This window comes from Aquarana catesbeiana, linkage group LG02 (genome assembly GCF_042186555.1).
Source record: "Aquarana catesbeiana isolate 2022-GZ linkage group LG02, ASM4218655v1, whole genome shotgun sequence".
Taxonomy (NCBI): domain Eukaryota; kingdom Metazoa; phylum Chordata; class Amphibia; order Anura; family Ranidae; genus Aquarana; species Aquarana catesbeiana.
Genome location: NC_133325.1, coordinates 289783305 through 289807923, shown reverse-complemented (window position 1 = coordinate 289807923; position 24619 = coordinate 289783305). Strand labels below are relative to the sequence as shown.

The 24619-nt window shown below is 44.6% G+C and overlaps 1 protein-coding gene across 5 annotated transcripts in view; it reads right to left on the bottom strand.

Annotated features, from left to right (window-relative positions):
- NAXD (NAD(P)HX dehydratase) overlaps nucleotides 1–15198 on the bottom strand; it is a 48191-nt gene extending 32993 nt beyond the window's left edge. The window contains exons 1-2 of one of the 5 annotated variants that reach the window (XM_073614500.1): nucleotides 15077–15119; nucleotides 738–1106 (exon numbers count right to left, since the gene is read on the bottom strand). In XM_073614500.1, coding sequence (XP_073470601.1) covers nucleotides 738–1106; nucleotides 15077–15104 — 397 coding nt within the window. In that variant the 5' untranslated portion in view covers nucleotides 15105–15119. Of the gene's footprint in view, nucleotides 1–737; nucleotides 1107–8003; nucleotides 8705–14973 lie in introns of those variants that run through there. The other 4 variants (XM_073614499.1, XM_073614498.1, XM_073614502.1 and 1 more) reach the window with 4 other exon arrangements.
- Nucleotides 15199–24619: the final 9421 nt, after the last annotated feature.

The window sequence follows — 24619 nt, the reverse complement described above, 5'->3', positions numbered from 1 at the left end:
CAACTCACAAACACGTACACCAAAGCAAGCAACTTAACATGACAACTAGCTGATGGAGGCGATAAGGCGATCAGTTTTTTTTTACCCTAGCCATGCAACTTTCAAATTCCAGAGGCTAAGTAGGCAACAGAGGTGGGTCTTAATCTTAACCATGGCAGAAGTATGCCTTATGTACAACATGGACCTAGGATCTAAAGTGCCTCTGCTGGGATTGATTTAAAGTGGAACTAAACCCAACTAAAACCATCAATTTAACAGTTAAAAAAAAAAATCAGGTTACATTCCCGGAACATGTCGGGAATGCAACTGTCACATTGGTTGTGTCCTAAACCAAACTGGAAAACCGTCAAATGGCTGGTCTCATAATTGATCACATGTGCAACACCATGGCAGTTGAAGATCAGGGTCCAAGATGGCAGCTTCCTTGACTGACAAGGACAGGAAGGTTTAGTTCTGCTTTAAAGATTACCAAAATCAGGTTGTCCAACCTTAAAAACTTAACATAAACTTTGTCTCAGGTTTCATCACAAGAAAGGATTTGGGTCACAGAAGTCCAATAATTTTTCTTACACGGTGTCTCAAGGAAGGGAACTATGGGTAGTTTGCATCAGAATAGGTTATTCTCAAAACACTGTCCTTTCATGATATCATAGTCCACAAAATTTATTTTATACGACCAATATACAAAAGTGGATATTACACATCTGCTTTTACAAGGTGACTTGGACATCTTATACCTATAGGAGAAGAATAAGATGCTGTAGTATTAAAGTGCATTGTATCCCCAAACGTTCTGATATCTCCTCTGCGGGGGCTGATAACATTGCCAGGCGTAGTCATCTGAGATGTGGCAGAGGAGATGCCATTAAGCATTTGTCCCAACATCTGCAACATTTGGATCTCACGACTGTGCTCAGCGTCTCTCCTTTTCTCCTCTATTTGCAGTCTCTGTTCCTCATATTTGTAGAACTTCTCTTCAGCATCCACGCTTTGCTGAAGGAAGCGCTCCATCATTTTGTCCAAAGTTGGGTTTGAGTGATGTTTTTTGGACTTTTTAAGCTGAGGTACCTGAGATGGATTTGAATTGGCATGAATAGTCTTATAACCTGAGATGGCAAAAAAAGGAAAATTCATTTTTATAATACATGTAAGTTTAATTCTAAAAATAAAACAAAAAAACAAACACACAGCTCAAAAGTTTAAAGATACAATAGTAATTACTATAATAAAATGAATATTTCCTGACTATATATATATATATATATATATATATATATATATATATATATATATATATATATATTTTTTTTTTTTTTTTTTTTTTTTTTTTTTTTTTTTTTTTTCATTTATTTTGATAGAAAGAAGGAAGGGAGGAGAAATGTTACTCTGCAACTCTTTTTCACAGTCTTTCAGGACAACCACTGGAGAGAGGGCTCTTTTTACCCAAAACAAAAGCCAAGATACAAGTCACAGTACAATTTCAATAAAACAGAGAAAAGAAGAAGAGCTCAATCCTGCGGGGCCTTTATTTAATATAAGTGGGGATTCAACTGCCAATGACAAAATTTCATGAATACCTAGTCTGATCCACATGGAAGAATCGATCACTACATCTCTTTAACAGTGAAGAAAATTCTCTTACTCCAGTTCTCCAGTTTTAGAGTTCTAGATAAATCAAAATGTGTTTTCTAATTGTCATATCATGGAAAGTCTTTTCTTTTTCACTGGAAGGATTGTGACAAAAAAAAAAAAAAAAAAAAGTAAATCTTTTACAGATCTATGAATATTTCAAGACAGCTTAGGAAGGAACCTGTGGCTTTTGTACAGCCCATTTTACCAGGAAAAATAGTCAAGAATGTATCCTTTAGGCCCCTTTCACACGGACGGATAGAATGGTGCTTTTAGCTGCGGATTTTCTAATTTTCTACCACAGCTAAAAGCGCACAATGCTTTCCTATGGCCCCATTCACACACTGCGTTTAGCTGTGAATTAGATACATGCGGTTCCGTGCGGATAGAAAAAATAGAATTGACTGCGTCCAGGAGCGATTTAGCACAGCTATCCGCACATAACCGCAGGTATTCGCAGTACACTGTGTCAGCTGCGGATAACAGCGCCGAGCTGCTCATCGGGAAAGGAAAAATGATTTTTCCTTTCCCGATGAGCGACAAGCACAGGGATCCGACTCGGTTCCCCGCCAATGCCTGGCACTGTTTGGTATGAATCTTGAGGGGGAACGCCACGCCAAATTTTAAATAAAAAAACGGCGTGGATTCCCCCCCAGGGGCATACCAGGCCCTTAGGTCTGGTATGGATTTTAAGAGGAACCCCCTACGCCGAAAAGACAGCGTGGGGTCCCCCCCAAAATCCATACCAGACCCTTATCCGAGCACGCAGCCTGGTCAGTCAGGAAAGGGGGTGGGGACGGGCGAGCGCCCCCCTCCTGAGCCGTACCAGGCCGCATGCCCTCAACATGGAGGTGGGTGCTTTGGGGGGGGCCTGCGCCCCCCCTCCCCCAAAGCACTTGTCCCCATGTTGATGAGGACAAGGTCCTCTTCCCGACAACCCTGGACGTTGGTTGTCGGGGTCTGCGGGCGGGGGGGCTTATCGGAATACGGGAGCCCCCTTTAATAAGAAAGTCCCCAGATCCCGTCCCCCCACCCTATGTGAATGAGTATGGGGTACATGGTACCCCTACCCATTCACCTGGGGGAAGAAGTGTCAATAAAAAAAAAAAAAAAAAAAAAAAAAAAAAAAAAACACTACACAGGTTTTTAAAGTAATTAGACAGCTCCGGGGGTCCTCTTCCTGCTTCGGGGGTCTCTCCGGTTCTTCTCCGCGCTCTCTGGGTCTTCTGCCGGGCTCCTCCGCTATATTCTGCTCTTTTGTTAGCGGAGGAGCCCGGTCTGCTGCCTTCTTCCCTTCTTCCGATGTTGACACGACGCTGTCTCCGGCTGGAATGCTCTCTAAGCGCTCCGCTCTGACTTATATAGGCGGTGACCCTGCCCCCTTATGCCGTCACAGTCGCTGGGACTGGGACGTTTTAGGGGGTGTGGTCAACCTCACCCGGTGACCACGCCCCCTAAAACGTCACAGTCCCAGCATGCCCAGCGACTGTGACGGCATAAGGGGGCGGGGTCACCGCCTATATAAGTCAGAGTGGAGCGCTCAGAGAGCATTCCAGCCAGAGAGAGCGTCATGTCAACATCGGAAGAAGGGAAGAGGGAAGAAGGCAGAAGGCAGCAGACTGGGCTCCTCCGCTAGCAAAAGAGCGGCAAAAGAGCAGAAGATAGTGGAAAAGCCCGGCAGAAGACCCGGAGAAGAAACGGAGAGACCCCCGAAGCCGGAAGAAGACCCCCGGAGCTGTCTAATAAATTACTTTAAAAACCTGTGTAGTGTGTTTTTTTTTTTGACACTTCTTCCCCCAGGTGAATGGGTAGGGATACCATGTACCCCATACTCATTCACATAGGGTGGGGGTCCGGGATCTGGGGGCTCTTATTAAAGGGGGCTCCCGGATTCCGATAAGCCCCCCGCCCGCAGACCCCGACAACCAACGGCCAGGGTTGTCGGGAAGAGGCCCTTGTCCTCATCAACATGGGGACAAGGTGCTGTGGGGGGGGCCCCACCCCACATGTTGAGGGCATGCGGCTTGGTACGGCTGAGGGGGGGGGGGGGGGAGGGCTCGCCCGTCTTCACCCCCTTTCCTGACTGACCGGGCTGCGTGCTCGGATAAGGGTCTGGTATGTATTCTGGGGGGGACCCCATGCCGTTTTTTCGGCGTATGGGGTTCCTCTTAAAATCCATACCAGACCTAAGGGCCTGGTATGCCCCTGGGGGGGAACCCACGCCGGTTTTTTGTTTAAAATTTGGCGTGGAGTTCCCCCTCAAGATTCATACAAAATAGTGCTAGTCGGTACCCTGTCTGGTTGCCATGGAAATGGCAAACCGCAGCTAGCCGCAACCACAGCTAATCGCATTGTGCAAATGCAGCTGATCGCAGTGCCTGGAGTCTTGAATTTCACAGGAAAAAAACATGCTTTTAACTGCGGCAGAATAGCCGTCCGTGTGAAAGGCGCCTAAAGCTTATCTCTAGGTTTCATTTAACTTTCTCTATGCTGTCCAATTGCTCTGTTATCAGCACTAGTCACTTCCAAAAAGTTTTCCTGACACCGAGAGCTAAAAAATGAGACAGTGGCACAATCTCCAGCACACAGCCTCTGATTGATAGCCTCAGCTCTGTTCCGGTGTGCCGTTTGAAGAAAAGAGGGGGGTGGGGGGGGTGTCCCTTCCTTTCAATCAGCTCTTGTACAGTGTACAATTGCAGCTCCTTGTCCCTACTTTGTGAGTCTGTAAAAGTTCCTTTTCAACTCTGAGTTTTACAAGGATTGTACAAGGCAAATTGCTGCAGATAAACAGGTACAACTGATGTAGGAGGATTTGTTTTATCTCTGTGTATCACCTGAAGACAGTCACTTCACTGGGTATAGGTAAGGGTTTACAGCCACTTTAACCTCAATCCTCCAATTACATCTGACAAATTAAAGTGGATCTTCACCCTCAAAACCAACTTCCCTCCTCTCCACCCCACTATGCGAATAGCACTCTTTTTGTTGTTTATTTTATCGTACAGCACTAGGTGCCCCCCCCCCCCCCCCCCCCATGCACATCACCCACCTAGGTAAATGATGTACACTGTGCTCCCTGTGCATACTTTCCCATTCACAAAAGGGGGGGGCAGGCCTTGTGAAGAGTCAGCAGCCTCCCAATGACATCACAAACATCATGGCGGTGTGGAACCTGATTGGTGGCAGAAGAGAAGAGGATTCTGTAGGACAACGCTGAATCCACTGGGTGGGTAAATGTCTGAATCTTTGCAGAACCCATAACAGAGTAAGTAGGGGTTAAAAATAAATAAATGGAGAGGATGAAGATCCGCTTTAGGTAGTGTCTCAGTATCATTAGCTTCTAGTTTACCCTGTGGTGCTCAATGAGAGACAAGGGATCAGCTGGATCAGTTAACACTTCATCCTCTGCGCCCCCCCCATACCATTTAGGATTATCTGAATTTGAATCCTGCTACTTATTAGTGGTAGCAGCAGCAGGTACAGCTGAAGTAATAGACGTGTCTGTGGTCCAAGTTACAGGGAAATTTGAAATGAAAACTTTAAAAACATACAAAATGTTCGTTTAATCCACAAACAATCAGACCACTTTACCTCCAATAGGTAGAAGATTGTTTAGCAATAAACACCTTGAGGGCAATTTATCAACACTGGAGCAGCTGTGCATGGCAACCAATCAGCTTCTGTCTGCTCCAGATGAAAGAAATGTGTGTTCCAGGCATTCATCCCAAGGCACAAAAAAAATTATTTTTTATTTTTAATTCAGACTTTTCTTTATTTTTATCTTACTACACTAAACCTCAGTAGCATTTTGTGCACTGTCCAGCTGCATCAGCTTTTCAGCCTCTTAAAGTTTAGCAGACGGCTGGTGTTCTGTCAAAATAGCAAACTCATCAAGATCTCCAATCACGTCACTTCCGGTTACTGTAAAGCATCAGTAATTGGAGATTTAGACAAATTGCTGTTCTGACACAACGCCAGCAAGTGTATACACTCCTGTACAGGAAGAGTTTGCTGTTTTGACAGAACAGCAGCTAAGGAGGAAAAAGTTGTTGCCACCTTGTTGTTGGTTGGTATTGGGTGGACTAAATGTCCACTCATAACATCGTGTACACGCTTGCTGATGTTGGGTCAAGACAGCAATTCGTCTAAATCTCGAATTACTGATGCTTTACAATAACCGGAAGTGACGTGATTGGAGATCTCAATTCATTGGCTATTTTGACAGAACATCGGCAGAGGAGGGTGACAGTTCATCTGTGCTTTCTGTCCACACCTACAACGCTAGAGCCTCAAGCACTGGGGATAACCTGTGTGCATGGGATCTAAAAAGTATCTATAGAACAGACTTTTATTCCCATATTATGAATGTCATGTACTACTGCTGGAAGTGTCACAGTTTAATGGACTACTCACTCAGCAGGCCTTGGACTCCACAGGCTAAACATGTCAGTTCGAGATCGGAATCCACTTCCAGTGGCATGTGACATCATTTCTGGGCCAAATGCCCCAGCAGTCAGTGGGGTGTGGCATCTAATATCCCACATTTACTTTTGGAGAGGAAGTACCAAGACATATATGCCATTCAAATGGAAATGTAGCCTAAAAGGAGAAGTAGGACCCTGGAGAAAACATACTTTTGAAGCACTAGTCTGACGGCTGCCCAGAAAACCCAAAATTAGCAGGACCCAGGGAAGTAGAGAGGTTACTGTAAATTTAATACCACATGGACACAAGAACTGAAGACACTTTCTCTGTCAGGAGAAGAATTCATCTATCCAATGGTTGTCTCGTAAAAACATGGAAAAAAACAGTTCAGGAATTTTGTCTTCAAGTCAAATTCTTGGGATTTCAGCTTTGTAATAATTCTGCGCTTTTACATAAAATATATATGAATTTACATTGAACTTCATGGAAGGTTTAGGATCAATAAGGATGACAGGAAACACAATTATTACAGAGCCAATATTGATATTCAAACAACAAAACATATCTGGGAAATAAAAGAGGATGACATTTTGAAGAGATAATATTCAAACCCCGAGTCTTCTGCATGAAGATGTTTTTTACATTTCCACTGACTTTTATATAGGGCAAAAAAAAAAATGAACAAAATGATGATGTACACAAGCCTTGGGATGGCTTCACACTGATCTGCTGTGCTTTGGCCTGTGCTATTTGTGCAGGTTAGCTGCATTTTCCTAAAGACTTCTGTTATGTCCCTGGAAGTGAACCAAAAAAAAAAAATCTTGCAAAAAAGATTTAGTGTACTTTCAGAAAAAACACCACAACTGCAGGACGTAATAGAAGTCTATGGGAAAGTGCAGGTGCAATGTGCTGCACCCATGCAGTGAGCAAAGCATAGTGGATCACACTGTGGGGGCGATTTACTAAACCTGAAGCACTGAGTCTGGTGCAGCTCTGCATGGTAGCCAATCAGCTTCTAACTTCAGATTGCTCAATTAAGCTTTGGCAATAAAACCTGGAAGCTGATTGGGTACTATGCACAGCTGTACCAGATTCGGTGTGTTCCAGTTTTAGTATATCTCCCCCTTACTGTAAGCATGTTACTGAAACACACTCTGCATTTAGCTCACTGATGAAAGGCTCATTAAGAATGGTGTGATGGCTCACCTCAATGTACAGAAGAAGTGGCCCCGCACCTTTGCTTTTTCTCCACACACTGCACCACAGGGTATAGATCAGGGATATGCAATTAGGGGACCTCCAACTGTTGTAAAACTACAAGTCCCATCATGCCTCTGCCTCTGGGTGTCGTTCTTCTGGCTGTCAGAGTCTTGCTATGCTTCATGGGACTTGTAGTTCTGCAACAGCTGGAGGTCCGCTAATTGCATATCCCTGGTATAGATGGTTGGTATTTGTGCACTGAGCTGCCAGGCCATACATGGAGTGTATTTTACCACAACACAGGGGCCCTTTGGGTCTTCAGTGGATTTAAAGGGGGCAACTCTTCATATGTATGTCAGTAGTGATAGGTATTGAAGGAGGTATGCTGAGACCATAGCGCTGGCCATACACCAGTGTAGTTCTGTTCAATTTACTAATCATTAGTGGGGTCAATATGATATCCCCTCACAGACTGCTGTGACAAGAACAGGAATGAAAATCTACTAGTGTATGGCCTGCCTAGGTGTGCACAGGACAATCTCAGACCAATACCTATACAAATCAGAGCACATAGACGGAGAGCTGTAGAATGATGGATGGAATGGGAGCTCAGGACTTAAAGTGGAATTGTAGAATTGGTCTTTTATGACATACATAATGACAAGAGCTGCTTTGCATCCAATTGTGGGGTATTAGTGTGCAGTGGATGGGCCGATCACTCTACCATTTATATGATGATGAGGTCTCACCTTCCCCGGGGTGTAGAGGGATGGCGAAGCCCCCTCCATCCTCCACTTTGATGGGGTGTTCGGATCCCTCCCCGGAGTCCTCAGTGAAGTTGTCCTGGGATGACTCCGGTCCCCCCTCCTCGTCCTCCAGGTCCTCCTCCTCTTCCTCCCGGGACTCTACCTTCGTACATGGGGGATCAGGTTGGAGGAGGATGGCCGCACAGTTCTGCTCCATAGCGCTGCAGGCTGGCCCGGCCCTCGTACTGAGGATCCGATCCATCTCATCGTAGTAGCGGCAGATCTTCCGAGCGTGCCCGTTCTTGGTGAAGCCCTCCCGGGCCTGGTAGTACTGGCGCTTGAGGCCCTTGATGCGGATGCGGCACTGCTCGGGGGTCCGCTCGAAGCCCAGCTCATTGAGGCGGCCGGCCACGTCCCGGTACACATGGCTGTTACGGAAATTACCGTCCAAGGCCGACTGCACGTCCGCCTCCCCCCATATGTCCAGCAACGCTCGGGTCTCCATGTCCGACCACAGGAAGCCCCGGGTGTTGGAGATCAGACGCCGCATACACACCGACATGGTGGGCCCAACAAACTCACTCACTGCAAGCTCACTGTACGCCACTCATACATGGCCCCCGCCATGCTGTCACCCTGGCTTTTGTCAATAAAGCTTCGTCCCATCAAACCAGAAACACATACACGAGTAAACAAACACATCACGAGGGCGTCACGTCATCACACCGGACACACTTCATCAATTCCCTTATTATAGAGCGATCCTTATCATCCCATACTGACTCCACTCCATGTGTACTCATACATTACACACCGACTCCACTCCATGTGTACTCATACATTACACACCGACTCCACTCCATGTGTACTCATACATTACCCACCGACTCCACTCCATGTGTACTCATATATTACCCACCGACTCCACTCCATGTGTACTCATACATTACACACCGACTTCACTCCATGTGTACTCATACATTACACACCGACTTCACTCCATGTGTACTCATATATTACACACCGACTTCACTCCATGTGTACTCATACATTACACACCGACTCCACTCCATGTGTACTCATATATTACCCACCGACTCCACTCCATGTGTACTCATATATTACCCACCGACTCCTCTCCATGTGTACTCATACATTACACACCGACTCCACTCCATGTGTACTCATACATTACACACCGACTCCACTCCATGTGTACTCATACATTACACACCGACTTCACTCCATGTGTACTCATACATTACACACCGACTCCTCTCCATGTGTACTCATACATTACACACCGACTCCACTCCATGTGTACTCATACATTACACACCGACTTCACTCCATGTGTACTCATACATTACACACCGACTCCACTCCATGTGTACTCATATATTACCCACCGACTCCACTCCATGTGTACTCATACATTACACACCGACTTCACTCCATGTGTACTCATACATTACACACCGACTCCACTCCATGTGTACTCATACATTACCCACCGACTCCACTCCATGTGTACTCATACATTACACACCGACTCCACTCCATGTGTACTCATACATTACACACCGACTCCACTCCATGTGTACTCATATATTACCCACCGACTTCACTCCATGTGTACTCATACATTACACACCGACTTCACTCCATGTGTACTCATACATTACACACCGACTTCACTCCATGTGTACTCATACATTACACACCGACTCCACTCCATGTGTACTCATATATTACCCACCGACTTCACTCCATGTGTACTCATACATTACACACCGACTTCACTCCATGTGTACTCATACATTACACACCGACTCCTCTCCATGTGTACTCATACATTACACACCGACTCCTCTCCATGTGTACTCATACATTACACACCGACTCCTCTCCATGTGTACTCATACATTACACACCGACTCCTCTCCATGTGTACTCATACATTACCCACCGACTCCACTCCATGTGTACTCATACATTACACACCGACTTCACTCCATGTGTACTCATACATTACCCACCGACTCCACTCCATGTGTACTCATATATTACCCACCGACTCCACTCCATGTGTACTCATACATTACACACCGACTTCACTCCATGTGTACTCATACATTACACACCGACTCCACTCCATGTGTACTCATACATTACACACCGACTCCACTCCATGTGTACTCATATATTACCCACCGACTCCACTCCATGTGTACTCATACATTACACACCGACTTCACTCCATGTGTACTCATACATTACACACCGACTCCACTCCATGAGTACTCATACATTACACACCGACTCCACTCCATGTGTACTCATACATTACACACCGACTCCACTCCATGAGTACTCATACATTACACACCGACTCCACTCCATGTGTACTCATACATTACACACCGACTCCACTCCATGTGTACTCATACATTACCCACCGACTCCATGTGTACTCATACATTACCCACCGACTCCATGTGTACTCCTACATCACACACCGACTCCTCTCCATGTGTACTCCTACATCACACACCGACTCCTCTCCATGTGTACTCCTACATCACACACCGACTCCTCTCCAATCCTGCATGTGTACGCATACATTACACACTGACTCCTCTCCTCTGCAACACTCCATGTGTACTTTTACATTGCACACTGACTCCTATCATCTCTCCTCTGTGCGCAAGCTCGGCAGGTCGGGACGCATTAAAACATTTTCTTTAATATTTATTTTTGATTTTTTTTTTCTTTTTTTTAAAGAACAGTGTAAAAATAAAAAATAATTGTGTCACTTTCATTCCTATTAAAAGGAATGCAAACATCCCTTGTAATAGAAAAAAAGCATGACAGGGCCTCTTAAATATGAGATCTGGAGTCAAAAAGACCTCAGATGTCATATGTACACTAAAATGCAATTAAAAAAAAAAAAATAATGCTCTTGAAGAGGATACTGGGGTTATGGCAGCTAGCTGCTGCCTTAATGATTTTCCTCTTCAAACAGCCAACGTATAACGACGGCGGGTGGTCAGCAAGCGGTTAAACACACTGCTAATAGTATTAGCAAATATTCCATTCGGTGCACCTCTAGCAGACATGATACAGGAGATGTCAGAGACTGCAGACATGAGACAAAAGATCAATGCAGCCTCGCCAGTGCCCCTCAGAGGCAGCCTCACCAATGCCTGTGGATGCTGCCCACATGTGCCAGGATCAGAGTGGCAATCTCCGTGTGTCACGGAGCTGGATTTGAATTGCCCGGGCCGCAGTAACAATGTTCTCACCTCCTGTGATCACGTCACACTGATTCGATGTCCCATCTATCACAGGAGGCGGGACACTGTTAATGCGGCACAGGCAATTCAGCTCTGTGACACAGGGAGATTGCTGCTCTGTGAAAGGGTGGGGAAGACTGGTGCGTGCCAGGATGACACCCCTGTACCCAGGACAGACCCTGTCCCCTTTTCGGCTTCTATTATCAGTATTTTTGTTGTTTCGGCAGCCAAAATTTCGATACACCACTAGTTTTCAGCATTAAAATCGAATGTAAAGTCTTGTTTTTTTTTCCCCCTATAAAAATAACAAACATGTCATACTTAGCTGCTCTGTTGCACTTAGCTGCTCTGTTGCACTATTTGCACAGAGCAGCCCGGATCCTCCTTTTCTTGGGTCCCTCTTCTGTGCTCCTGGCCCCTCCCTCCTGTTCAGTGCCCCCACAGCAAGCATCTTACTATGAGTTCACCCGAGCAGAGTCACTGCTCCGTGTGTCCAGACAGGGAGCCCTGGCACGGCCCCCTCTCCCCCGATTGGCAGCAGCAGGAGCCAATGGTGCCACTGCTGTGTCTGAGCCAATCAGGAAGGAGATTCTCGGACGCCTTAGACACTTGTTTACATCGCTGGACAGAGAGGGACCTCAGGTAAGTATTGGGGGGCTTCTACACACAGAAGGCTTTTTATCTTAATGGGTTTGTTACTCAAAAAAGCATGTTATACAGCACAGTGCTTGTGCTGTGTATTTTGGCCCTTTCCATCACCTGAAATACCTGGCTGATCCCGCCTGGTTCTGCCCTCCCCCCTGTAAACTGACCACAGTAGATTGGTCTTATTGTGTTACCTACTTTTGGGTACTGTAAGTTTTCCCTGTATTTCATGGAATTTTAACCTTTTCAGCTCCAACGCCTGTACACTGCCTATGGACTAGAAGAATTTTACATTTCCATGATGGGCCTATTGATTTGGCAATAGCTTGCCATGTCATTTTGTAACATAAACAAAAAAAATATTTGATCTATGTATTACTTTAAGGACAAACAAGGCTTTTGTTTGGTGACATATTCTTGCAAAATGATTTTTTATTTTTAATACAACCAGTAGAAAAAAAAATGTAACAATTCAAAAAAAAATAATAATATATTATATATACATATATTGATCAGATTTAGCTTGCAAAAAAAAAAAAAAAAAAAAAAACGCATTTTAACTGACAATTGCGCGGTCGTGCGACGTGTCTCCCAAACAAAATTGACGTCCTTTTTTCCCCACAGATAGAGCTTTCTTTTGGTGGTATTTGATCACCTCTGGTTTTTATTTTTTGCGCTATAAACAAAAAAAGAGCGACAATTTTGAAAAAAAAAAAAAAGTAATATTTTTACTTTTTGCTATAATATCCCCAAAAATATATAAAAATTTTTTTTTTCCTCAGTTTAGGCCGATATGTATTCTTCTACATATTTTTTGTAAAAATAAATATCGCAATAAGCGTATATTGATTGGTTTGCGCAAAAGCTATAGCGTCTACAAAATAGGGGATAGTTTTATGGCTTTTTTCTTATTAATTTTTTTTTACTAGTAATAGCGGCGATCTGCGATTTTTATTGGGACGGCGACATCATGGCGGACACGTCGGACAATTTTTACATATTTTTGGGACCATTGGCATTTTTACAGCAATCAATGCAATGAAACTGCATTGATTACTGTAAAAATGTCACTGGCAGTGAAGGGGTTAAGTGTGTCCTATTGTGTGTTCTAACTGAAGGGGGGATGGGGACTGTGTAGGGGAGTTGACAGATCACTGTTCATACTCTTCTCACTGTTCACTGTTCATACTCCACACACACACACACACAGATCCCGATTCCCTGTGTGCCCGCGACCGCTGGGCACTCACATCGGCTCTGTGGGCGAGCACCCCCCCCCCAGTGGTCGTCTATGTTACTGACGTAACATGACGGCGATTCGCGCAGCTGAGCCATGTTGCCGCAGTATAACTGCGGCGGCTGGTCGGCAAGCAGTTAAAGTATCACTAAAGGCAACGTTTTGGATAGAGTGGTGATGGATTAGACCCCCTGTCAGGGTTTACCATCATCATTGAAAGTGAAAGTAAAAGAAAATCCCAAATTTTGGGTTGTCTCCAGAAAAGTAATAGAGGGGAAATCTTCCAATGGGGTCACTAGGTGACGAGGGGGCCCCAAGGAATTCCCTTAATTTGCAGGGATTTCCTCTCACTTCCTGTTTGGTTATGGGGCAGGAAATTAAGGAAAATCTCCGCAATGGGGTTATAACCGTTCCTTGCTCTATCCAAATTTGAAAAAAGTTTTGCCTATAGTTTTACTTTAATTGAACAAGCTGAAGTTAGAATCTGATTGGCTACCATGCACAGCTGCAGCAGATTTTACACTCTCCAATTTTATTAAATTAACCTCTATAAAAAGGTAGGCCATAGATGGTGCAAACTTCTTTCCCGCAACCAATTCACCAATTTCCCCATCAACACCAACAGTGCTGCCAGGGGAATCCCTCCTGCCGAGCAATTGTCTGCTCTCAATGTGAGGGTGGGGGCAGCCGTCCCTGCCAGGAGAAGACAGTGATCATCGCTAGCGATAATCGCAAGAGAATCAGTCAGGATGGTTGTACCCAAGATGATCGATTGATCAACTTGGTACATTCAGCTCTCCCATTAATGGTTTGAATCTCGGCTGGTTCAGCAGAAATTTGCATAGTGTATGGTTGGCCTCCAAAGTCCTTGAGGTGTCCCTCACCAGCATCTTCTCCCCAAGGTCTTTGGGCATCCTTGTTGGCTGGTGTGGGATGACATATACAGGTGTCCGTCACCCTGGCACACAGTGATACAAGCTGAACTCTGCATGGGCAGCTCAGTTTACACGACACAGAAAGCTGAGAGCAGGCAGGTGGTGGATTTTTTATTGCAGAAGAGACAATCTTTATGAAAATGCCTTTAGTCCCACTGTAAGAATCTGTTGGTGGTGCCATGTCAGGTTCTTAAAGTGACGGTAGTAAGAACTACCGGAATTTTCTGCCTAACCTTCCCAATACTGGTGGAAAGGTTTGTCTGTATTAAGTGGTGTACACTCTATAAGAAAATTGAACGAATATTCGTCCAATTTTCCTCATTGTTTCACAGCAAATCAGAACCGATGAAGGGTAATTTGTGTGAAAATTCTTATACGACAAAGGGTTTTTTGTCATTTATTGTTTCTGATCATGCGTGGTCTTTCTTTTCTGATTTTTCTTGTATGAAAACGGTACACGTTAAACAAAAAAATGTTCGTTCTGTCCTCGTACATGAAAAATGTGCTTGTCCCTTCAGAAATTTTCATACGAAAAGTCAGAAAAGGCTGTCAAAAGTTGTGTACACGCCATACGAAAAGCTCCTCGGATGGAAACGTTGGCTTGATTTTCTTTTAAGTGAATATGATGAGGCTTTAGGCTCCCTGAGGAAGCCAGCACCAGAGAAGTGTTGTTGTTGTAGTGTTAGTGAAGTCCCCTCACTTCTGTCCATGGTCACCATTCCTATGAAGCTGACTCTCCCCCCAGTGGGCACACCAATAGGACTACATTGCTAACCTCCTCAATGACATTAGAAAAGTCCTGCCCCACTATCACAGCCTATGGTACAGCACATGGCTGGTGGCGGCGTCCTGTGAGGTACCTGCATCCTGTAGACAATAGAGCAGACCTGCAGCCAGGACCCCCACAGTGGCTGCTGCTATGAAGACGCCGCAGGAAGACATGGAGGGCTGCCCGCTCCTTACCTACAATCCCACACCGAGCAAACCGCATCAGGACACTTCCGGGAGCACGGCTCAGCGGCACCGCCCATCTGGAGGCGTGACAACGCGACTCACCAATCAGGAACCACGGCTAACAGAACAACGAGGGGGCGTGGCAGGCGTCTGATTAGAAAGCCAATCGGAAACCGATCAGCAAGACCAGTTGACTGAGTTTGACAGTTGTCTGCTGTCACATTAGTGTGAACGTGCGCTGTAGATGCTGCCGCAAGGAGCCAGAGGAGTTCATGATGTCGGGATCATGTGACTGGCCGAACGTGAAAGGGGATTGTTTGCTTGTAAACTGTTACATTACGCAGTATAAAGGGATTGCTAGGGTTCAAGAGCCCAGCCACACCACACTGTGCTGCAACGCGTACCTGTTCATGTGTGGAAGTACCTCACAGTACCCTGCTGCTGTGTCAGCCCATTGAATGTAAGTGGGCTTCAATGCAGAGAAAAACCCCTGTGCCAGAGATGCAATATCCAGAAGCCCCCTCCAGTGCCACCATGTACGCTCAGTCATCTTCTGGGTTCTGTGTCTTCAACATCCAGATTGGCCAGCCATGTGCACAGTAGTTAAAGTTGAACTTGAGGTATGGATCTTATTGGTGGTGGAACAAACATATAAACAGGGGTCAATTCACTAAGCGTTAAACAGCCGAAAAAATACGGTAAAATAACGCTTGTGTTTTGGAAGTGCAGTTCACTAAGAATTTTGCATTAGTAAATGTGGGGTTTGTTAAAATTAGCACTAATAGTAATTTATGGCATTGAGCTTGTTGCTAAGGAGCGGACTGGGAAGCTGGCCGATGCACCCTTAACAATTGATTACAAAAACAAAAACCCGAACGCCTTTGAATTACACAGGTTCTGAGGCTAATTAAATGCAGATAAGGCACCAAGTAAGTTTAACCACTTGCCGACCGGGCCATAGCCGAAAGACGGCTACAGCGCGGTCAGCTTATTCTGGGTGCACGTCCGTGGGACGTTCTTCCAGAATGTTGCTCTCGCGCGCACCCGGGAACATCTGTGACCGCCGAGTCCCGAGGACCCGGCGCATCACAAATCGTGGCCGTTTACCACGTGATCGTTCCGTCAAATGACGGAGCGATCACTTGTAAACAAACCGGTGTCACGTCATGACGCCGGTTCCTCCCTCCCCTCTCTGTACTGATGGGTGTTTAGTGCCCATAGCGCTGCTCAGTGTCAATAATCTGCAACACTGTGCAATACTCTGCCAATACTATGCAACACTGTGCAATACTCTGCCAATACTATGCAACACTGTGCAATACTCTGCAATACTCTGCCAATACTATGCAACACTGTGCAATACTCTGCAATACTATGCAACACTGTGCAATACTCTGCAATACTCTGCCAATACTATGCAACGCTGTGCAATACTCTGCCAAAACTATGCAACACTGTGCAATACTCTGCCAATACTATGCACCACTGTGCAATACTATGCACCACTGTGCAATACTCTGCCAATACTATGCAATACTCTGCCAATACTCTGCCACACTGTGCAATACTCTGCCACACTGTGCAATACTCTGCCACACTGTGCAATACTCTGCCACAACTATGCAACACTGTGCAATACTCTGCCAAAACTATGCAACACTGTGCAATACTCTGCCAATACTCTGCAACACTGTGCAATACGCTGCAACACTGTGCAATACGCTGCCAATACTCTGCAACACTGTGCAATACGCTGCAACACTGTGCAATACGCTGCAACACTGTGCAATACGCTGCAACACTGCAATACTCTGCCAATACTCTGCAATACTGCAATACTCTGCAACACTGTGCAATACTCTGCCAATACTCTGCCAATACTCTCCAATACTCTCCAATAAATTTTAACAGAAACAAAGAATTTTTTTTTTTTTTTTCATCAAATTTTCAGTCTTTTTTGATTTATAGCGCAAAAAATTAAAAACCCAGTGGTGATTAAATACCACCAAAAGAAAGCTCTATTTGGGTGAAAAAAAGGACAAACATTTCATACGGGTACAGTGTTGCATGACTGAGTAATTGTCATTCAAAGTGTGAGAGCACCGAAAGCTGAAAATTGGTCTGGTTAGGAAGGGGGTTTAAGTGCCCAGTGGTCAAGTGGTTAATTACCAACTTAATCAGCCACAGAACCTGTGTAATTATTATGTGTTCGGGTTTAAAGGGATGAGGTGGCAACCATAATGCACTGGTGGCCACTAATTTAACTTAAGAATGGATGACTCATCAACTGTCAAATAGCAAGCGCCCCTCCCCCCACCCAAAAAAAAATATTTTACTGTTTTCTAAAAGTACTCCAAAGATGCAGCATACGGGACTTTTGGTGCGCTTTCAGAAATGCAGAAAAAAGCACGCAATCAAATAGAAATCTATAGGACTGCAGGTAAAATGTAGGAAGACCCCCTTTACATTACACAGTCCCCATACCTCTGGTTCCCTTTACATTACACAGCCCCTGTACCTCTGGACCCCTTTACATTACACAGCCCCCCGTACCTCTGGACTCCTTTACATTACACAGCCCCCCACACCTCTGGACCCCTTTACATTACACAGCCCCCCACACCTCTGGACCCCTTTACATTACACAGCCCCCCACACCTCTGGACCCCTTTACATTACACAGCCCCCCACACCTCTGGACCCCTTTACATTACACAGCCCCCCACACCTCTGGACCCCTTTACATTACACAGCCAAAAGTGGAGTGGACGCTAGACATGTGCATTTCATTTTGTTCCGAATCAAAATTCAGACAAATTTTTAATTTTTTTGGAAATTCGCATACATCCGAATTTCCGAATTACAAAAGTAACGAATTTAAACGAATCCGAAATAATGATTCCAATTGAAAAAAGCGAACGAAATTCAAATGGAATTGAATTTGAAAACAAATTCAGATCAAATTCAAAAACAAATTCGAAAAAAATAGAATTTGATTTTCTAAAAAATACAATAAAATAGAATATAAAACAATAAAGCAATAGAATAAAAATAAAAGAATAGTAAGGAATAGAATAGAATTTAATAGAATGTAATAAAATAGAACATGACTGTCTTCCGAAATTCGAATTCCGAATAGTATAAATTCGAATTTGAGAATAGATTGGAATATAATTCAAAACGATGGACAGTTATTCTTTTCTATTATTTTCTATTCTATCCTAATCTTTTCTATTGGAATTCAATTTCATTCCATACGAAATTCGAATTTCAGAAGATGTTACATATCTATAGATATATCTATATATGTATATAGATATATCGACCGATCGATATATATATATATATATATATATATAAAATATTTTTTTCTGTTCTGTGATATTGTTTTTCTATGCTATTCTTTTCTAGTATTTTCGATTCTATTCTAATCTTTTCTATTGGAATTCGATTTCATTCTATACGAAATTCGAATTTCAGAAGATGTTATATATCTATAGATATATCTATCTATCTAGATAGATAGATCTATCTATGCTATGCTATCTATCTATTCTATGCTACTGTTTTCTAGTATTTTCGATTCTATTCTAATCTTTTCTATTCAAATTCGATTACATTCTATATGAATTTCAAATTTCGGCAAATGTTTATATACAGTTTATAGTTTCGGTCAAATTTTTTCGAATGCGGTAGAATTATTTCGAATTTGATAGTTTTTTCAAATTCGGTAGATTTTTTTTCTAATGCGGTCCAATTTTTTCGAAAACGAAACGAATCCCGAAAACGAATATAATGAATGCAACAAATTTAACTAAACAAATTTAGTTATAAAAATATAAACGAAACGAAACAAAACAAAACAAATTTTTTCATCCTGCACATGTCTAGTGGACGCCTAGGTGAGCCTAGCAGAAGTGGGAGTGGGTATATATGAAAACTAGGTACCTGCTCCTGCCAAAAAAAAATAGTGTTTTATTACATTAGGCATGTGTATTCTTAGGCTTGGTTCATACTTTAGCGGCTCTGCAAACCGCGTTTTGCATGGCCACAGCAGCCTATTCATTTTAAATGGGCCGCCGTGCCTCCTGAAACACAGTAAAAAGGTCCCTGCTCCATTTTTGGAATTGCAGCCTGCACAGAAACTGCAAGTGCAGTGTGGTTCCCAGTGCGGGAGCAATTTCTAGTGTGGCCGATGTGCCGTTGGGATTAATGGCACCCGCTTTGGAACCTTGGAACCTAGTGTATCTTGCATCTGGGTGTGCTTTGTATTTCTTCCAGATCTGTGCAGTAATCCCTTGTAGAACTTTGCCTATGTGCAGGAGCTTCTTCTAATGAATACCAGTCACTGGTGTTCTTTCTCCTTGTGCAGGTCTTGGTTGGTCTTGTATCTGCCCCCCTCCTGCAGTTTTCTGCAGGAAGCCTCTAGATGGTGGAGATGCCAGGTCCCTTCCACAACTTTCATCTCTGTACAAGCTATGTGCAAAACAGTGAAGGTGTCACAACTACTTTTACAAGGTAATACCAAGATTTGCAAAGGCATTTGGTACGCACATTTACATCCTTTGTAGCTATTGAGGATTATTTTTTCCCTCTGTGTCTGGTGTTTGGCTTTAAGAGCTGGGCACTTAACAGACCTATTTAACAGAGAACTGTGGAAGATGCAGTAAGTTGTCTGAACATCTTACAAAGTTCAGACAACTTTAAAACTGATGGACGTCAAATCTGATTGATATGAGGCAATGCACTTTTGCACATCAAAATTCCTTGTCGCACTTAAATGTGCATTTCTTTGGCTCAAAACTCCCTGGTCAAAAAAAAAAAAAAATGACCACACAGTATAAACTGTACACAGTAGCATGGTTGTTTTACTATTTATCACAGGAAAAGGAGATATGCATGGTTTCCAGCTATATATGATTTTCTCAGGTTTTAACATTCTTGAAAACAACTTAGCTTCTCCACAGTAATCATTCTCACAATAAAATTTATTTTTTATATGTTAACATAAATATGAATCTCTAAAACATGCACTGGTCACCCCTATTTCTTAAAAAGACCTCCTTGCTCCCCTTTCCCTTCAAACCCATTGAATGCCTGTCTACAACCACTTGAGCTACTGTCTTACTGAGAATAACCTTCTTGATACCCTTCCATCTGGATTTCACCTGCAACACTTTACAGAAACTGCTCTTCTAAAATTCACAAATGATTTACTAATGGCTGAAGCCAATGGTCACTATTCTGTACTCTTACTCCAGGACCTCTCTGGTGCCTTTGATACAGTTGACCACCCCTTCCTCTTTACAGTCATACTTCCTCTTCTCTTCTTCCTTTCCTCCATGGTTATGTTCTTGGACCTCACCTATACTTGATCTACACCACCTCCCTGGGTCAGTTGATAATCTTCCATGGTTTCCAATACCATTTATACGCTGATGACACCCAAATCTATCTCTCTAACCCTCAGCTCAATCCATCAGTCTCCTCACGTATTACTAATTTACTTACAGACATATCAGCCTGGATGTCACACCACTTCCTCAAACTCAATCTATTCAAAACCAAGCTCATAATATTTCTTCACCCTCTTGCCTCTTCTTCACCTGACTTCTCTGTCAAGATCAATGGCACAACTATTAACCCATCCCCGCATGCCAAGGTTCAATCCTGGACTCTGAACTCTTCTTTCAGCTCACATCCAATCACTGTCCGAATCTTGTCATCTCAACCTCTGCAAGATCTCCAAAATACATCCCTTCCTAACCAATGACACCAGAACGCTCATAGTTCACTCCCTTGTCATTTCCCGCCTCGACTGCTGCAACTCCTTCTTTTACATAAGCTATCCCTCCTTCAGTCCATCATGAATGCTGCTGCCAAGCTCATCCACCTTACCAACCGTTTAGTGTCTGTTACTCCTCTCTGTCAATCCCTCCACTGGCTTCTGCTCACCCAACAAATTACATTTAAAATACTAACAACAACATTAACTGCTTCAGCCCCGGAAGATTTTACCCCCTTTCTGACCAGAGCGTTTTTTGCGATTCGGCACTGCGTCGCTTTAACTGACAATTGCGCGGTCATGCGACGTGTCTCCGAAACAAAATTGACATCCTTTTTTCCCCACAAATAGAGCTTTCTTTTGGTGGTATTTGATCGCCTCTGCGATTTTAATTTTTTTTTGCTATAAACAAAATAAGAGCACCAATTTGGAAAAAACGCATTATTTTTTACATTTTGCTATAATAAATATCCCCCAAAAATATATAAAAAAACATTTTTTTTCCTCAGTTTAGGCCGATCGTATTATTCTACATATTTTTGGTAAAAAAAAAAATCGCAATAAGCATTTACTGATTGGTTTGCGTAAAAGTTATAGCGTTTACAAAATAGGGTGTAGTTTTATGGCATTTTTATTAATAATTTTTTTTTACTAGTAATGGCGGCGATCAGCGATTTTTATTGTGACTGCGACATTATGGCAGACATGTCGGACATTTTTGACACATTTTTGGGACCATTGTCATTTATACAGCGATCAGTGCGATTAAAAATGCACTGATTACTGTGTAAATGACACTGGCAGTGAAGGGGTTAACCCCTTAGGGGCGGGGAGGGGTTAAGTATGTCCTAGGGGAGTGATTACTAACTGTAGGGGGATGGGCTAGCAGTGTCATTACTCTGATCACTGCTCCCGATGACAGGGAACTGTGATCAGTGACACTTGTCACTAGGCAGAACGGGGAGATGCTGTTTACATCAGCATCTCCCCGTTCGTCCTCTCCGTGAGGCGATTGCGGATATCCCCGCGGCGATCAAGTCCACGGGACCCGCGACCCGACTCCCGGAGCTCCCGGCCAGCGCGCGTGCACGCCGCCAGCGGCGCGCACACAATGGCACAGCGGGGAATTTAAATGGACGTACCTGTAAGTCCATTTGCCCAGCTGTGCCATTCTGCCGGTGTACATCGACGTGCGCCGGTCGGGAAGGGGTTAAAGCCATCCACATCTCTGGCCCCAGCTACAACACTAACATAGTCTCAAATTACCAACCTAATCGTTCTCTTCATTCCTCCCAAGACTTCCTGCTCTCTAGCTCCCCTGTCACCTCCTCCCATGCTTGTCTCCAGGACTTCTCCCGAGCCTTTCTTATGCTCTCCCCTACCCCAACCTGTCAGATTATCTCCTACTCTGTCCACTTTTAGGCAATCCCTGAAAACCGCTCCTATCTTGCCTCCATCTAACAACTGTCCTTTAATTTTCTCAATCAGCTCATCCCCACAGTTATTACCTTTTATATCACTTAATCTTCCCTTTTGGATTGGAAGCTCTAATGAGCAGGGTCAGTATATAAATCCTCTATAATAATAGTCAATTACAGGCTGGCTGAAGCGGCAACTATATGGGTATATTCATACTGGGACTTACACACTACCTTAAAGGCATACCCTGTGCAGAGCAGTATGAGCATGTACACTATGATATTTGCTTATACACAGTACCGGTACATCTATGGCTTCAGCCAGCCTGTCATTTTTACCGCTGGCTGTACTTTTTAACGCATACTGTTAGACAGGTTATTTGGTTGTCTGCGGGCTGGTGGTAAGTTAAGCTTGGTTTTTCCCTTGGATTTATCCTTGGCCTTGTTTGTACCTGGCTGTACAATCCACCTGTCACTCCTGAACAGAGAAATAAGCCTGTATGTACACTGTGCTCCCCTCTTGCAGCCGTGTACCAGAGACCTTAAGCTGGCCATATACGGTATCATGGTTATGCAATAGAGTTTTGTCTGTCAGCTTACCTGTCTCCATGTGTTCATCTCTAAAGACCAGCTGACTCTTACCTGACTGCTTATATAAACTCTCCTCTAGCATGGCTCCACCCCAGCTCCTATCTGGGAACCCTATATTAACCTGTGCACTTCAAGCCAGCAGTGCTGATCAACCATTGTGTGTTAGCTTTCGTGTGTACTTGCTGTGTTTCCTGCGTCTGATTCCAGTTACTGACCTTGGCCTGTTCTCGACTATTCCTGTCTGCTCGTGACCGTGACCTTTGGCGTGTCCCCGACTATCCCTGTTCGCCTGTGACCCTGAACCTTGGCGTGAACTCTGTTGTCCTTGTCTGCTTGTGGCCCCGACTTTGGCTTATTTCCTTACTATCCCTATCCTCCTGTTGCCTACTGTGGGTGTGAGCTGGGGGACCCTGGGGGTCGCGACCTGGAGCCAGTTGCAGCCCAGTCCATCCTCACCACTAGAGGCTCTGGTGAACACATGCTGGCTCTTAGACTCTGCGCCCCAGGGAATCTTACGCTTTAACCCCGGTGGGATCCGTGCTGGTGTTCCAGCGGCCCTGCCTTTCTTACCACCCTGACTCCCATCCACAGCAGTCAGTCGTAGGGTCCACTACCTTGCGGTGCACTCCTGATCCCAACGGTGTGCATCTGTCACCTAGCCTCAAGGTGACCTGACAGTTTGATCAGCCATGGCTGATGTGCCGCTACCTGCACATGATCTGTTGCAGGGCTTAGTTCTCAGACTTGAGACCCAGGAATCGCATCAGACCCAAGTGATGAGATTCCTTCAGGATTTGGCATCCCGTTTTGAACAGGTTCAGGTGTCATTAGGACCCCCAGTTTAACAACCTCAACCGCTTTCTGCTGCTGCACCTATCGCACTAGTCGCAGCCACAAATTCATTACAACTGCCAGCTCCGGCCCGTTTCTCTGGGGACTCCAAGGCTTGCAGGGGGTATCTTAGCCAGTGCACAATTCATTTTGAACTTCAGCCCCAAAACTTCCTGTCCGATCGGGCGAAAATAGCCTATATTATATCCCTCCTGTCCGGCGAGGCGCTAGCTTGGGCTGCCCCTCTGTGGGAACTGAATGATCCAGTGGTTTCTAGCCTGTCTGATTTCTTGAAACTTTTTCGGAATATCTTCGAGGAACCGGGTCGTGTCTCCTCAGCGGCTAGCGCTCTTTTACGTCTCCGTCAAGAGTCCGCTTCTGTGGGACAGTATGCTCTTCAGTTTCGTATCCTCACAGCTGAATTGAGATGGAATAATGAGGCCCTAGTTGCAACCTTTTTCCACGGCCTCTATGATAGAGTGAAGGATGAATTAGCAGGAAGATCCCTTCCTGAGATCTGGACGGTGTCATCACCTTGTGTAACCAGATCGATATTCGCTTTCAGGAGAGGGCCCTGGAAAAAAGACACCAGCACTCCCCATTCTTTAGGCAGCCTGAGCTCCCAGTCCCTTCTCTTCGATCCGAGGAGCACCCCCTGCCCGCTGAGGAACCTATGCAGCTGGGCTGGACCAAGTTGTCTCCTGAAGAACGCGCTAGGCGCAGAACTCTGGGCCTCTGCCTCTATTGTGGGGCCAAAGGTAATTTTCATGACACTTGTTCTCTTCGTCCGGAAAAACGATCGGGGCTAATACATCTGGAAGGTGGAGTATTAGACCCTAAAGTATCACCTTCACCTTCTCGTCTTCTTCTTTCTGTGTTCCTTCATGTCGGCGCTTCCTCTTGTTCGGTCTCGGCACGTCTGGATTC